This window comes from Malaya genurostris, chromosome 1 (assembly GCF_030247185.1).
Source record: "Malaya genurostris strain Urasoe2022 chromosome 1, Malgen_1.1, whole genome shotgun sequence".
Taxonomy (NCBI): Eukaryota; Metazoa; Arthropoda; class Insecta; order Diptera; family Culicidae; genus Malaya; species Malaya genurostris.
In genome coordinates this window covers 106,286,196-106,302,049 of record NC_080570.1, presented here as the reverse complement: position 1 = coordinate 106,302,049, position 15,854 = coordinate 106,286,196, and the positions used below count along the sequence as shown (strand labels likewise).

Genomic DNA, 15,854 nt, shown 5'->3' with positions numbered 1-15,854 from the left:
TTATTGGAATTAGAGAAACCATGCCATCAACGATACGATTCATAAGAAATGTCGCAAAATGAAATTGGAACAGAAACATCCAACTCGAATATTGCCATCAACCGTCAATTTGAATCCTCTCGCAAATGCGAATAATCAACCGCAAAGCGACGCGTAAAACAACGCACCGCTGTGAACAAGAAAAACGCGACGATAGCACTGGTCTCAACTGTCAAATGCACTTCCTCACAAATTTGCATATCGCTCAGCGGAGCGGACGAATTTGGTGTGAGGCACGCTACGCTTATCACACTTATTGGTTCCTTATTTAACACGAAGAGCACTCCGATATCACGAACTGCCAAGGAATTAATCGGACGGAATAACAGTGAGTAATTCTATATTTGGAAGCCACTGCGAGGGAAATTGTCGGTACTGACAAAGATCCGGAGTGAGCAAGGTGGTCATAACTCACGGAGTAAAATAAACCACAACGAAGACCATTCGACATCATTACGCGTTAGAGTGAAAGTGTGAATCAGAAATCACACAATTGCGGAAGGCGAGGTTGACGTCACGAGATCAGTCGCTAGGAAAAAATTCACGTGTCGCACTCCCGCACGGATTGCAGTGACAGACAAATACGAAGGGGATCACACAGTGAGTAGGACATCCTGTGTAAAAGAAGAATTCCACTGAGCGAAGGCACCCCGACAGGGCCCCCTTATTTTTCAGATTGCAAATCAGCACATCATCGCATTGTCTAGCGTCGTGTGACGTCATCATTCACCGTATTGCAAGAGTATCGAAAGCGATCTTAAGTCAGTTGCTGACATTGTGGAGCGAGAAAAGTCACACCGTGCAATGGTGCGGATCTGGTCCAGCGGATGGCATGAGTAAGCGAAGAGCTGGTTAGTTTTGCATGCTGGCATTTAGGAAGGTGAGCGGCAGTGAGGCGGAGGTTGGATCATAGGCTGGCGTATATGAATAGAGTCGGGATGGCGATGGCATGAGTAAGTGAAGAGCGGGAGAGAAATGCATGCAGGAACATAAGGTTAGTGAACGGTACCGAGGAGGATGTTAGAGGCTAAGGAATAAATAGTAATGAAAGTAAATGAAAATGCATGTTAGAATTAGGTAATAGTAAGAGGAGGAAGAAATAAGTTGAGGGAGAAAATTACGAGAGAGAAGGAGAAGATGGAATGTCGGGGGATAGCATGTAGGATTGAATACATTATCATGTGACAGTATCGTAACACCTTTTTATTTGAGTTGGTGCACATTGCCCTTAGTGTTTGTGTTTTGGTCCATTTTTGGTAGTTCTGCTCTACCCACAGCTAAAACATTGTAACACTATGTGTGTCATGTCTACTTTGAATGCAATCAGTAAGAATATATTATATTTTAATTACGAGTTTGAGACCTTTTCCGAAAGTAAAAACTTTATGCGCTTTTATTTTTATCGTGAATGTAAGGATAAAAATAAGAATTATAAATAATCGCCTTGAAATAAATGCGAAAGTTTCCATGATTTATGAAAATTATTTTTTGTGATTCATCGTCATTTTTGTATAAAACTATTCTGTGGCGATAAAACTTGTGCATACGATCTGAAGATGAATCATGAAAGTCCAACATATTGCCTCGTTTTTGCATTTCGAAGTTTATTTGATGTCAATAAATGCTACGGTATAGAACATCATAATGGCGGCCATGAAATTCCTTTTAATGCAAATTACACTTAACCTAAGAAGCAATAAATCAAATAGCCTACAACTAATGTGTCATAAGTGTACTTTAGAACCCTCAAATTTACTCTGAGTGAAATTGTCATAGAATGAACACGCACACACACAAAACTAGATTTATGAAAGAATTTAACTGGCAATAATGTTTTAAAGAAAATGTTTGAAAGCAATATTAAGAGTGTTTGCATGGTTTTATTCTAGTGCAAATTCTTTTATTTTAATTTTATTTTTAGTGCAGGTAAAGGGTTTTATAGAAGCTTTGAAAACTATGATATTACTGGTTAAAAGAGACACTTATTATAGTTGGCATAAAACAGGTAGTGATTGAAAAATCAATTACAAAACTCCTATAAATTATAATCAAAACCATAAGGCATTCGAATTGTTACTTGGGTTTCGCACCCTTTCATTCTGCTACTAACGCAGAAGGCGATAGCACCCAGTCGACGCCGTTCTATTGACCAAATGTCATCATAGACGCTCGGGGAGGCATGAGATAGGGAGTTGTGACTTAGATCTCACCATTTGACGACCAACCATGTTTTGGCTTTCATGCTCATAAGCAACATAAGAATTGTATACTCGTTGTTTAATCGTTCATTTAAGGATATTGTAAAGCAAGGTTTAAAGGCACGTTCACACCAAATATTCGACACATTTGTATCTTAATGCTCTGTGGCAAAACGTAAAAGTTGCGACAGTTCAGTCGAAGCTATATCATTTCTAAAGAATGATTTTAATGGTAATGAGAGCGTTTACTACAACTCCAATAATACTGCTCTTAAGGCGCTCATGTCCATTCATTCTCTACACGTGTTATAATCGCTGAACGACTGGATAATGCGTAATATTGAGTCCAAAGTGGTCCTTACACAATTCCTCTTTCGATGTTCAGTAATTATTTTTACGGTTACGAAACATTGTTTTCACTGGAGGGTCTGTAAAACTGATCCGATTGACAGTCATCTATCAATGAATTACTGGATTTCGGTAAATTCGATAAAAAATTGGGGAATATTCGGTTTTTTTTACTGACATGATCTGTTAACTTCGAAATGTCCTAATTCAGTAAAAAATTTGCCAAATTTCGGTGAATCAATTAATAATGATGAAAAACTTCAGTGAACATTACTGGCTACTTAGGTAAGAATCATATCTGTCAAATTGATTTGTTTTCGGAAGTGAAAAAGTAATAACTTAACCTGGCCGAGAGAAAATTGTACGAAAAAAACTCATCTCTTTATAACTCCTGTAATTTCCTGATGGTAAGCAAGATATTCAGTATATAATCTTTTAGTGCATCCCAAAGTCCATATTTCAGCTCTAACGTCAACTATTATCAAAACGCTTTCGGCATCCAAGAGCCTAAATTTTCGTCCTACAAGTTAATTTATTTATTATTTCTAGATTATGTACTTACAATTTATACGAATATTATAATTACGATTCATAGCATTGATAATCGGTAAAGAGCTGAAATATACTTTTATACCTCTCATTCTGCTACTACCGCAGAAGTCAGTAGCACCCAGTCGACGCCGTTCATCATTGGACACACGTGGGAGCATAAGATTGTAAAGTGATACCAAATACAAATTATAATACGGAGTACTCCGACAAATTTTCAAGGACACATTTTGCATCGTGCGGTACATTGTCATGATACACTGTCAGAGTGACTAGAGTGCCTATAACCAGAGTGACGACATCTCATCCGTAATTTTGGCAACAATTCAAAACATTCCATTAGCTTTACATTAAATTGACAGGTCGTTTGCTCGTTTGGAACTGGGAGCTGTCATTCCAAACGAACAGCTGTCGTCACTCTGATTATACACGCTTAAAAATAGTTACTCGAAAATGAGTAAGATCTCACTCATCTACAGAAAAAGTGGAACAACTCTAATTTAGAGTAACTCCGAAGTTACTCAAATTTGAGTTCTTCCACTGGAAACGATATTTGAGTAAAATCTACTCATTTACTGAGTAATACTTTATTCGTACATGTACAAAAACAGAGTAACTATTACTCAAATTTTGTGTGAAATTTTATTTCACATATACCAAATTTGCAAAAAAAATTGCTCCTTTTCTGAGTGTATTGTATTAAAATGTTAAATAATTGAACTCAATACTATATCAAGTGGTGGTCGCTTGGAGTAGTGTGTTATGCTCAGGCACCAATCATACACTTATTCCTCATAAATGACATTTGAGCATATTAGTTTCCATTCTAAAGCACAACACGAAGCTGATCATTCCGGTTTTTGCAGACACAACACCGTTTGTGTTGATCGACTCAACCTCGAAATACGCGTCTCACTAACAAAAAATACAACCTGTTGCTACAAATGGTTATTACAACTTTTAGACTTATCGCGAATGCGAATAGTAACTATAAAACGAGAGTTTGCGTTAAACTCAAATTTAGAGTAGGAGTTACTCAATATCATTGATGATAACTACTCAATTTTTGACGTTTCCATGTATCATTTGAAAATGAGTAACTAATACTCAAACTTTGAGTAACTTTTTCTAAGCGTGTAGTCACTCTAAGAGTGACAATATACTTTAACGAATTTTCTATAAAACTAGCAACACTGAAGAGTAAGAACAAGTTCACTATAGTTACTGTTTATTATAGTGAAAAATATGTAAACATATTACTTACATATTTTGATCCTTAGGAAAACTATGGATCGAAATTTCGGACGACCCTGTTCGTGTGTCACATCCCTCTACTAAGCAACTTCTCACCATTTCGAAAGCTTCTCGGTTTATTAGCCGGCGATATTTAGACTGATTGTTGCAGTTTAATACAGCAACGATGAACAAACAAGTTTGTTTTGCACCGTAGCAACTAGCCTAAAGCGTTGCCAGAAACGATCTCCTTTCACATTTTCACGCTATCGCAACGAAAGGGAGATACTTGCTAGGCTTACTTGTTCATGCTGTGAACCAAACATTGGCGATTCGTTTATATGGGATTTAGGAGCAGGCTTCCCAGCAGTACTGCTTTTCAATGACATCCGCCACGAGATAGCATGAACTGTCGGAGCGCAAAGTCGAAAGCCCAGTCTACAATATGTGTGCAAGCATATGCCGAACTGTAATGGCAACAGCGCTCGCATGCCTAAATGAATGCTGTCACTGAGACAGTTTCTACTCACCAGTTTGATGAGAGTATTCTATCCGGAGAGTAGTCAAACCGAACGGGCTGTTTGTATCCTGTTTCTTTCTGTTCGCTCATTCGCATAAAATGTTACGGGGACAGCCTTAGAAAATCGAAGACATCCTTTGATTTTTAGGGAATTACTGTTACGAAGGGCTGTCGCAAGCCGGCTGTCTCATCAATGTCTCTTGAAGCAATAAACCGGCTGTTTCTGGAGACGAACCGTGGGTCATAGTGCGCTCGCACTATTTCGGCTGCCTCAATGAAATGGTACTAGTACATACGATTGCGTTGTTGGGATTACCTTTGCAGGAAACTTTAGTAACGTTTCATTACAATACCATTGTGAAATAAAGAAATTGTTAGGGGACGGGTATAGTGTGATGGGTAAGTCGATGCCTTTCGTGCAGCCCGCCTGGGTTCGATTCCCAACCCCGCACATAGGGTCAGAAAATTTTTCTGGCCCGAAGAGGCGAATGACCTTAAGGTTAAAACCTCTATAATCGAAACAAAAAAAAGAAATTGTTTTAGATTTATATATACTGTCGGCGAAGGCAATGAATTTTAATAACTAACGAAAATTAAAAGATAAACACAGAGTTTTGTGTAACGGCTCATATATCTGAATTACTGAAGTAGTCATCTTAGTGTTTCCTTCTTATTCCTAAAGAAACAGATACACTAGCATTCATTGATAATACTCCGAAAATATCGTATGCACCCTTATTCTGTATAACGACGTTTTGATTTTTCTGTTTCTCCTAGGATAACTAAACCAATGATTTTTTTTAGGGTCGGAAATGACAGCCACAATATAATTATTATTATTATTTGATGAGTTGGCTAGAGCTGGTGAAACGAATGATTTCGTTGGTCCTGAACCAGCTTTACCACTTTCAACTAGTTGGATAAAGCACAAGATTCGTTCTTGGGCTGCATCCAAACATGCCAGCTACTGGCGCAGCTTGCAAACTTGCGCTCAGACAAAAGCATTTCTACCAGATTTAAATCTGAAAATGTCAAAGTGTCTACTGTATTTTTCCAAGCATCATTGCAGTATTCTGGTCAGAGCTCTGACTGGACATAGCAAACTCAATGATCACATGGCTACTATTCAACGTGCTGAGTATTATTATTATTATTATTATTATTATTATTATTATTATTTTTATTATTATTATTATTATTATTATTATTTTTATTATTATTATTATTATTTTTATTATTATTATTATTATTATTATTATTATTATTATTATTATTATTATTATTATTATTATTTTTATTATTATTATTATTATTGTTTTTATTATTATTATTATTATTATTTTAATTATTATTATTATTATTATTATTATTATTATTATTATTATTATTATTATATTTATTTATTCCCGCTTTCAAACTTAACATAATTGTGGTCGTTCACCGGGGAATCACACCTACATTTTTCAATATATCATTTTCATGCCTGAGAAATTGAGTGACGTTGTTTGACACATACAATACACATACATACACACGGATGAATTGCTTAACTTATCTTAGTCGAATGTCAACTTTCACTAGTCGAATTTTCAAGTAATTTCAAAACCTTTTTTTATGACAAAATCAAAATCTATGTATACACACTATGAAATTTTTATAATTCCAATGGCAGATATAAGATTCTTCAAAACCAAATTGAGCTTGAATTCATGTTTAGGTAGTTTTTGTTACTTACCATTTTTGGAAATATAAGTGTACTTTATAGGTAATCGTACTTATCCCCAAATTTCCCAACCAGAACCGGCAATGAAATTCATTACGATGAATCTATAGTGCATCGAAATGTAAGGGCGTGAGGGCCGACTGAAACAGAGAACCAAAAATGTGTACGAGAATTGTAGCAAGCGCATAGAAACTGGATGTGCTGTTTGAAATTTCAAGGCACCGCATCTTCTTCTGCGTGCGGCTCGTGATTGCAACATCTACATTTCCAAAATTGGATTGAGCGTAAAAGCACATAGAGGAAATGATTAAGATACTTCTCAAAGTTTACATGAAATTGTCCTTTTAACTGCAGCTATAAATTTGGGCCTCAGTTACTTTTATATCAAGTTTTGTGGTAAACAACGACATTAACGTAAAGAATTCAAAATATACTGAACACAAGCTTCTACTTGATGAAAGATGCGCTTTAACCGAGTTTAAAATTTTACAATGTAAAGTGACAGTTTTAACGTGTGTAAAAATCGCGAACTTCTGGAAGCTATGACCAAAATAATATAATAGTTAATATGCCGTTTCTAGAGATAAGATAATTCAATGCATAACAGGAAGAAAATGAATTCCAGATTATCAGCACATATGTATTTTGGAATATATTCCAGGTTAATAGAAACAGTATACTATTCATATATATAGAAGATAACTGGATATGTCTGGAAGGCTTGAGACCATATTACTCAAGAAAGACATTATTAAATAACTTGGTGAACTAAAACTTTTTTCTAAATAAAACGAAATAAACTTTCGAATCTGTTACGGGCAACCATGCTGCATTCCACGCTTGGAAACATGTTTTTTGGAAGAACCGCAATTTTTCATTCAGTTTTTGCACTCAAAGCTTTGTTGTACGGTACCTGCAAATAAGTTTCTAAATGATTTTTGCATTGCTAATTCCGACTCCAAATTTTGCACTCAAGGTTTTTATTCGATTGGTGGTTCAATGTACATATATAACGAACTTAACGAGCCAGATTTTGTATGTTTCAGTTCTGACTTGGAAAGATTCTTAGTGTCCGTAGTATTGCAACACTGACCATGCAATAGTCCCGTAGACTTACAAGTCGACCGCAAAGTTGAATGCTATTCAGAATCACGCTAACTAGTATCGAATACAGAATCTTTAATTTGAATATATCTTTTGCTACAAACATGCATTCACCGTTTACATCTAAAATCTGATTCAATTTACTTATACACTCTTGAATAAGAAACGATCGCGCCTTTGATATTCTGAAGGAAGAGATAAAGAGGATGGAAATAATGCTCCAAGCACATCAGTACGCGCCTACACTATGAATGTTACAGCCCACAAACCGAACGTAAACTGCCTGAAACGAGCACGCCGAACTGTCTCAGCTCTTTAATTATGAATATAATTTCTTGAAAACAAACTTTTCTTTCTATAGAATTTCATTGATCGATCGATTCATAGAAGATCGACCAAAATAAAAAAATTAACTATTCATTTGAACCAAAGTCTGTTCTTCAATCCATTTCATATTAGTAGTTTCGTATATTATTAATTATCAATTATATTGTTATCAATGCCCTACCAACGGTGATTGCTATGCGCAATGATCAACCGCTGCGCAAAGCAATCACCAAAGGCAAAACTAAAACCTACATGCTTGCCTCGAATCTTCATAGCAAACCAAGAGCAACAAATTTGAACCGCACCGGCTACTGTCGCAGACCTGGTCAAGGGAGAGTAATATTTTGCTCTCGACAGAAACAAAGCAGTGACTGATACCAGACCCTGTCAGCTCGGAGCGAAATCAATTTTCAGTTCAACAACGCCATCGCACGGCATCACATTCAACATATCATGTCAATTGTATGGGTGCGCAGCCCTGCTATTTTGGCGCGCACGAATTTGACATTTTCTCCCTTACTTCTATGTATGAGATTCGATGCGGACTCGCCTGAGGGCGACATGCTCGCCAAAAAGTATGTTGCCAGTGATTTGTTCGGGAAATGTGAGAGCTGGATATCTTGTTAATAAGATGTCTTTGCTGATACCCAAAGTTTACTGTCGCATCAGCGAGAACTTCATGCTTCTTCGGCTGTCGTGGACCATGACAAAATGTCTTGAGATGGAATGAACTGTCGAACGAAGGGAATGACGGCAACGTTGGCTGTACAGAACTATTTGTCTAAGGGCTGTCGTGATGAAACCTATCACAAGGCTGTCATGGAAAGAGTAGCAAGACAGCCTCAATAATAATGTCGCGCGGCGGTACATTTGGGAAGCCTGTTTAGGAGTATTATTATTTGTATTTGGTGATACCATGTCATATAAACAATACAATTATAAATATAAATAAGCAAAGTTAGTTCAAGATACTCCTGAGATGAGATTCGGTATGTTGCATGCTCTAGCTTAAGATGAAAAAAAAAACACTAATTAACAAGATAGAGAAAAACTTATGATATTCGGTCCTCCGGATTTCAGTCGATAAGTTGGCTTTCGGATTGATTTCATAGCCTTTCTATATTAGAAAGGCAGAACAAACAAATTTTACCGAATATACAATATGTTTCATCTATTCATTGACTCTGTTAGTACATTTTATATATCATAGATAGAGTGCCTAATATGTAGTTTTGTTTTTGGTCTACAAGTCTTTGAACAATAATCGATCAGTGAGATTGACTATATACGTCACATTTCCTATTACAAATCTTCGTATCGGTCTAATTTTGTTTTGTATCAAGCGTTTTATTATCTGAATTCGGGTGAATCAAAAAATATGAGGCGAACAAACGTATGTCGAACCCTGTTTCATGTAAAAACTGCAAAATAATTTGCTACACGATAACAATATCCTTTTAACGTGAAAATTTTGATTTTAATGAATAGTACAAATATAACAAATTTAAAATTAGACTGATCTCACACATGTAGCCTCTAGTGGAATGAGATTTTTGATACATATTGCGGTTCGGGTGGGTCTACATTATCCATTTTGTTTGAATCTTTACATTGACGGCTGAATACGAAAAGGATATCAAGTACCGGTAATATTATGCTGAAGCTACGATCATGCGTCATCGACTATTTCATCCCAATACAAATGATCATCCTGGTTACAATAATAAACATTCTGTCTTGATTATATCCAAATCCATCCACTCAATATATGAATTAAAACCCGTGTTACCGAATGTCGTTTCCTCAAATAGTGTTTCGTTGTCGAGGCAAAAAAGCAAAGTCCTGCGGCATTACATTCCATTTGTGGAATTTGGCCTTTCTGTTTAACAGACTTCGCAACCGATTCTTAGTGTACAGAATAATTGCATTGCTAGTGCTACGATCCTACTAAGAATCCTTCCAGGTTGCATCCCGGAAGAAGGGGTAAAACCTGCATAGGCGGGGCCCTATGCATTGAACCGCCAACCCTGAATAGTCAAGGCAAATTTTGCCAAAACCCATCGTTCCGGACAATTTTCATAGTTTCTTTATCTTGAATGACAGCAACATCCTTTGCAAGTTTCTATGATATCAAAATATTACCGAAAAAACTATCTGGAATTTCGGATTATTGGCAGAGCTGGATGCTCAGAAGTATAAATTCGGATAACATTCGGCTAAATTTATTCAAAAATTTGACTCGACTGTGGAATGGAATTAGAAGAAACGTCGTAGATATGTTTTATTCACATAAATGTTGAAATGTGTTATCTAAGTGATCCACCATTACTACATCAAGCGTGTTTGGTCAGTTTGCTGGAATCAATTTCAGCTTCGTTGTTGTTTTTTCTATGGTTATGATACGCATTTATAAATACATCTAGCTCACGTACATAATAATTATGTTGTTCACATTTGAGATCAATTATGATCGAGAGTAGCTGATGTGGTTTTTGATTAATTATCGATCTTTTCTTCGTATACCACTGTTCCACATTTTAAATACTCCGTTGGCTAACCTTAGCGGCCATTTTGTTACTTAACCTTTTCATCCATGTCAACTTCCCACTCTTCTTCAACTTGTTTTTCTTTTGACACTGGCCAATATTCCTCAATTGGGCGGAATTGATGATAATTGGGTTGATTGATTTGCTTCTTAAAGAAATCCACCCGTTGTCTCGATACCACTGTTTCTGTAGTGACAGCTTGTCGAATCGTACCAACACTTTACAGGCCGATTTAACGTACTAAATAAAAGATTTTTTTCATGGACTTCTTTGGAAACAAGTCTTATACGCCACGAAAACTGCAGCTTTCCGTTTACCATGTCCCAACTGGTGAAGGAAGTCACAAACTTGAAACCTTGTTCTGGACCGAATATAACGAAGTAACGAAGCGAGTTCTAGTCGACGCACTTAACGTGTTCGGTGATAAATTGCTGAAAATTATAAATCAGTTTTTGAGAGGTAGTTTTTCCAGAAGAATAAAATAAATCAACTGTCATCGATGCAATCAAATACTTGGGAGTAATGCTGGACGGAATGCTAAACTTAAATGAGCATAAAAACTACGCTATCCGGAGGGCTGCCCAAAAATTCGGCGTACTGTGTAGAATTAACCGCTTCATTACATTGACTGCTCCCTATTCATGCTACTGCGTCTCTATCTTATGCCTGGCTTCTAAGTAACAACAACGCAGAATGCATGCATCTTTTGGATTTGGCTTAGAAAGCTCACAAATTTCATGTACAACATTCTAAGCAGTCCGTTTTTTAAGTAACTATCCACAGTTGAAAGTTCGCGCGACGATAGAGAAACGAACTTCTAGGCTACTTCTCGAATACATTGTTCAGTTTCTATGCAGCGAAAAAGTTAACACGGAACATGATCTGTACTTTCAAGTTTTAAAAAGCTCCGCGTGTACTGTCAAGCATCAACTAATTGTGAGTCTTCTTGCTGGTTGCGCAGATACTTCAAAATAAGATCGTGAGACTACTTTTAGGATACGACCAACGAACACCGAAAAATTTTATGCTCGACTCTGTACAGTGGATGCCAGTGACTGCGATCTCGACATTTTTCTCCTTGGAGGGGCGTTAAAGCATAGAAGATGAGTCGCGGTGCGGAAGACCAGTCGAAGTGCGGACAGAATGACGTCCACTATCGCCTAGTACTCGAAAGATTCCGAAAACGAGTCAACAGGGTGCGCTCAAAAATCGTTAGTAACTGGATCAGGTAAACAAATTTTATAATATACGGTTTTTGAGGAATCAGTCTCATTACCTAATTGTCATTGTGAAGATTCCGAGCGACGTCAGTTGAACTGTTACAACATACATATTTTGTCGTCTTGATTTTGACTCACGCGGTTTTACACAAAGGGGGCATTCGCCCTGGGCGCAACAATTTTGAGGGGGCGGAAAAAGTAACCCTTTTTGTTTTTGCTTGCCCAAGTTATCTTTCCGGAGATGGAGTTCAGCTTTGTTTTTTTTTTGCTCACTAAACCAACGACTGGGGCTGCAAATCTCTTATTTTGCCCCGGGCACCAAATTTCCTCGGTACGCCACTGACCATTATCTATCTTTACGTACGTTTCGTCGTCCTCATGGATCTATCTTTTGTATGTCGTTGAAATCTCATTGTACTACGGCCGCGTTTATTTACCATTTACATTTATTTTCTGTTTCAATGTTATGTACGGTTTTTTACTGGTCCGACAAAAAGCAAAATCTGTCTCGCAGACAGGGATGCCAGGTCATTTTTTCAAAAATCTGTGATCAAGCCAAAAACCTGTCTGTGAAAATCTGTGTTCGTTTTCCGTTTCATAATAGCAGATCGACATCAATTTGGTGAGCAAAAAAAAAAAAGGTCTCACTATCAACACGCTCTGTACCTTTTTCCTTAACCGCTCTGTTCTTTCAATTGTTAAACGTTGCTCGATTTCAAAAATCTGTGATTTATTTCAGAATCTGTGAAAATCTGTGATCATTTTAAGAAATCTGTGAAAATCTGTGTCATTTTTTAAATCTGAGCAGAAAATTGAAAATCTGTGAAACACAGATTAATCTGTGAACCTGGCATCCCTGCTCGCAGACGCGGACTTTTTGACAATGCATTGGTTGGCATCAGAAATGCCATTTATACAGATTTATCTGTATTGTACAGATTTTTACATGCTCATACAGATTTAAAACAGAGTACAGATTTTACACAGATTTCCTCAATTTAATACAGATTTATACAGATCTCACAAAAACTAAGAAAGAAAAAAAATGAACTTTTCTGTTTGAGCTATCTTTTAGTATTTGATTCCAGTGACGAGATAAAAGTCTATCAATCAACGGACAAATCACAAATTAATATGGAAATCTCTTGTGAAATCCATTTATATTATAATTTGAAACCAATTTTAACTGATATTCAAGGAAGTAATGGTATCATGAAACTTTACTGTCAAACTGAGAGTTGTATGAACTGACTTGACGTTGCATATTGGGCGTTGAAATTTCATGTCAAATGATGAAGTCAACATTTTCAAACTAGATAAATATATGGAATTACAATTCAATTGTTGTGGATAAAAAAAACTATGACATTTCGTCGTTGAATATTCTATTGAAATCTATCGAAATAACATCTTTTAGCATTATTTTGTTGTAAGAATTTCATTTTATTGTGAATACAGAATAATACAGATTTTTTATACAAAGCAATACAGATTTTCTATGAAAATATCTGCATCTCTGGTTGGCATTGAATTTCTTGGAAATATCGTACACACTTAGAGTTTTTCCCGAATTTCGGCAAATGTTTGCCAAACATCAAAGACATCATATTAACAAGATATCCAGCTCTCACATTTCCCGAACAAATCATTGGCAACATCCTTTTTTTGCTAACATGGCGCCCTCAAGCGAGTCCCCATCGAATCTCGTACATAGAAACAGGGGAGAGAAACGTCAAATTTGTGCGCGCCAAAATAGCAGCACTGCGCACCCATACAATTGACATGATATGTTGAATGTGATGCCGTGCGATGGCGGTGCTGAACTGAAGATTGATTTCGCTCTAAGCTGACAGGGTCTGCAAACATATACGCTGTAGACTGTATGCACTTCCATGTTATTTACAGTAGAGCACACATTTCGATTTTCCACAGAAAATCAGATTCCGACTACAACGAAAGTAATGGCTCAATAAAACATTGAATATTCAAAGAAATATATTATACCGGAGTGGAATCAATTTCATGCAGTAGATAAGCGTTCCGAGAATCATTATCCCGTAAGAATGCTCTGGGGGATTTCTTGTCACGAATAATTGTCAAACATTGAACAAGTTTGTTCGTAATATCACGAAACATATCGCTATATTCGGATTCAATTTTCATTTGCAACTAATTCCACATATGAACTCATGCATTTATATACATCACTCATTTTTTACACTGAAGAAAAATGGCTACTTTGATGAATCACTAAATTTCGGTTGTCTAAAAGTTGTTTACCGAGATTTCGGTAAGTTGATATTAATAATTTGCTGAATTCGGCAAAACGACCAATTGCTGGTAAACACGGTAATTTACAAAACCGAATATCAGTATAACATTTTGAATTACCGAGAAATCGGAAACAATATACCGAGAATTTTAGAAAAAAGCTATCTATGTCGAAATTTCAGTAAAATATCGCTTATTAGTTTCTCAACGATGTTTGCTGTGCCTCTCTTGGAATAGTTTGAGAACGATGCACACGACCGATTCAGCCTTATTCTATGATCTCGTGATTTTTAAACTTGACTACGTCGGATTTTTGAAGTTCCAGTCAAAAAAAAAAAAAATTTGACGAATGAGAGCTCCAAAACAGGAAACTTTTCAAAACGACGTGCTGTCAAAACATGGTAGATCCGACACCTAGGAGTGCTACCGTAAAATAAACAGTGTGTTCAGAAGGTAAATGACCCTGGTTTTAGTTGTTCCAGCTTGTCTTAGAATTGCATATTTGAAGTGGTGCCATCTAAGCCAATCACATTGTATTCACCGATCACTACTACAAAATACTACAAATCATTGAGTTCGTTAGTCATAAGTGTCAGAAGTTATATAAAAGTTGAGTGGATGAAAATTTGATAGTCAATTTTGCAGAACGATGTCGCACCCACTTAAATCTGATACAGCTCTCAAAACCTTTGATTATTTCATATTCATTTCAGCGATTTGGCTCAGCGAAAAATATATTTTTATATTTATTTTTTTGTTTATTTTTAGCACATAGTACATTAGATACCAATCAGAGTTGCTTCGTTATTTTCGAACAGCTCTCCTACGGAGTAGAAATTCAGAATTTCTTCTATTCGAACCACATTTTGTTTAGTTTTTGACTACATTCGTTTTCACTCTACTCACCAAGTTACAAAACACATGATTTTGAATCCTGTAGATTTCTTACAACAGCTTATGAACCTAGTTCCGTGCACATACATTAAGGTTTCTATCGTCTTTTAGTAATACTGCTTCATTTTGTTCATCACTCTAAAAATCACTACAAAATGTTATTATTTGATGGGGTCCTCGTTTTTGTCGTATTTTGGATTCTTGGTTTTCCTTGAGCATGCTACTTGTTTTAGTACAAAAATTATTGCACACAAAAGTCAATCAATATAGGTAGGTATTCCTATTAAAAAACTGTTTGGTAGAGTTGATATGTCCCTAGTTGGAAATATTGTACATATGATCAACTGATATTGTAATACTTGATAGGAAAAGATTGGGTTGGGTTTTCCGTTGAGTCTCATGACATCTCTTCAAGTAGCATTCTCTCAAACTACTTCGTTTTTTTTCTCTCTAAAAAAAATATAATCATTACCGATGGAACCATATCCCATGATGATTGTTTCAATCAAACACCATCAGTATCCAATATTGGAGTACAAATGCGGAAAATCGCTAGCCAACGTTTACAGCAATCGTTCCAGGTCTTCGCTTTCGGCATCGCTGGTTCCCGTCTCCGTGTCCGTATAGTCTTCGTCGCGGCGATTCCGACGGCAACAGGGCAGCCTGCCGTCGTCCTCGAAATCACTCCAGTGTTCGAACTCCTCCTTGTGGTGTTCCAGCAGCATCAGCGAGGGAAATAGACTATCGCAACCGCTGCAGCTATTTCAATCGGTCGAGAAATAAAAGAAAAGTCAAATCGAATTATGCAATGTCAGTTCGGTTATTTCATGAATAATTTAATAGCTCAAATGACGGTTGAAAATTCTTTTATTCTTGGTTATT

At 36.5% G+C, this 15,854-nt stretch overlaps 1 protein-coding gene across 1 annotated transcript in view; it reads right to left on the bottom strand.

The window, feature by feature from the left end:
• Positions 1–9,185: 9,185 nt before the first annotated feature.
• LOC131425315 (uncharacterized) overlaps positions 9,186–15,854 on the bottom strand; it is a 216,816-nt gene continuing 210,147 nt past the window's right edge. Inside the window, exon 4 of the mRNA XM_058587109.1 lies at positions 9,186–15,731. Coding sequence (XP_058443092.1) covers positions 15,536–15,731 — 196 coding nt within the window. The 3' untranslated portion in view covers positions 9,186–15,535. The remainder of the gene's footprint in view (positions 15,732–15,854) is intronic.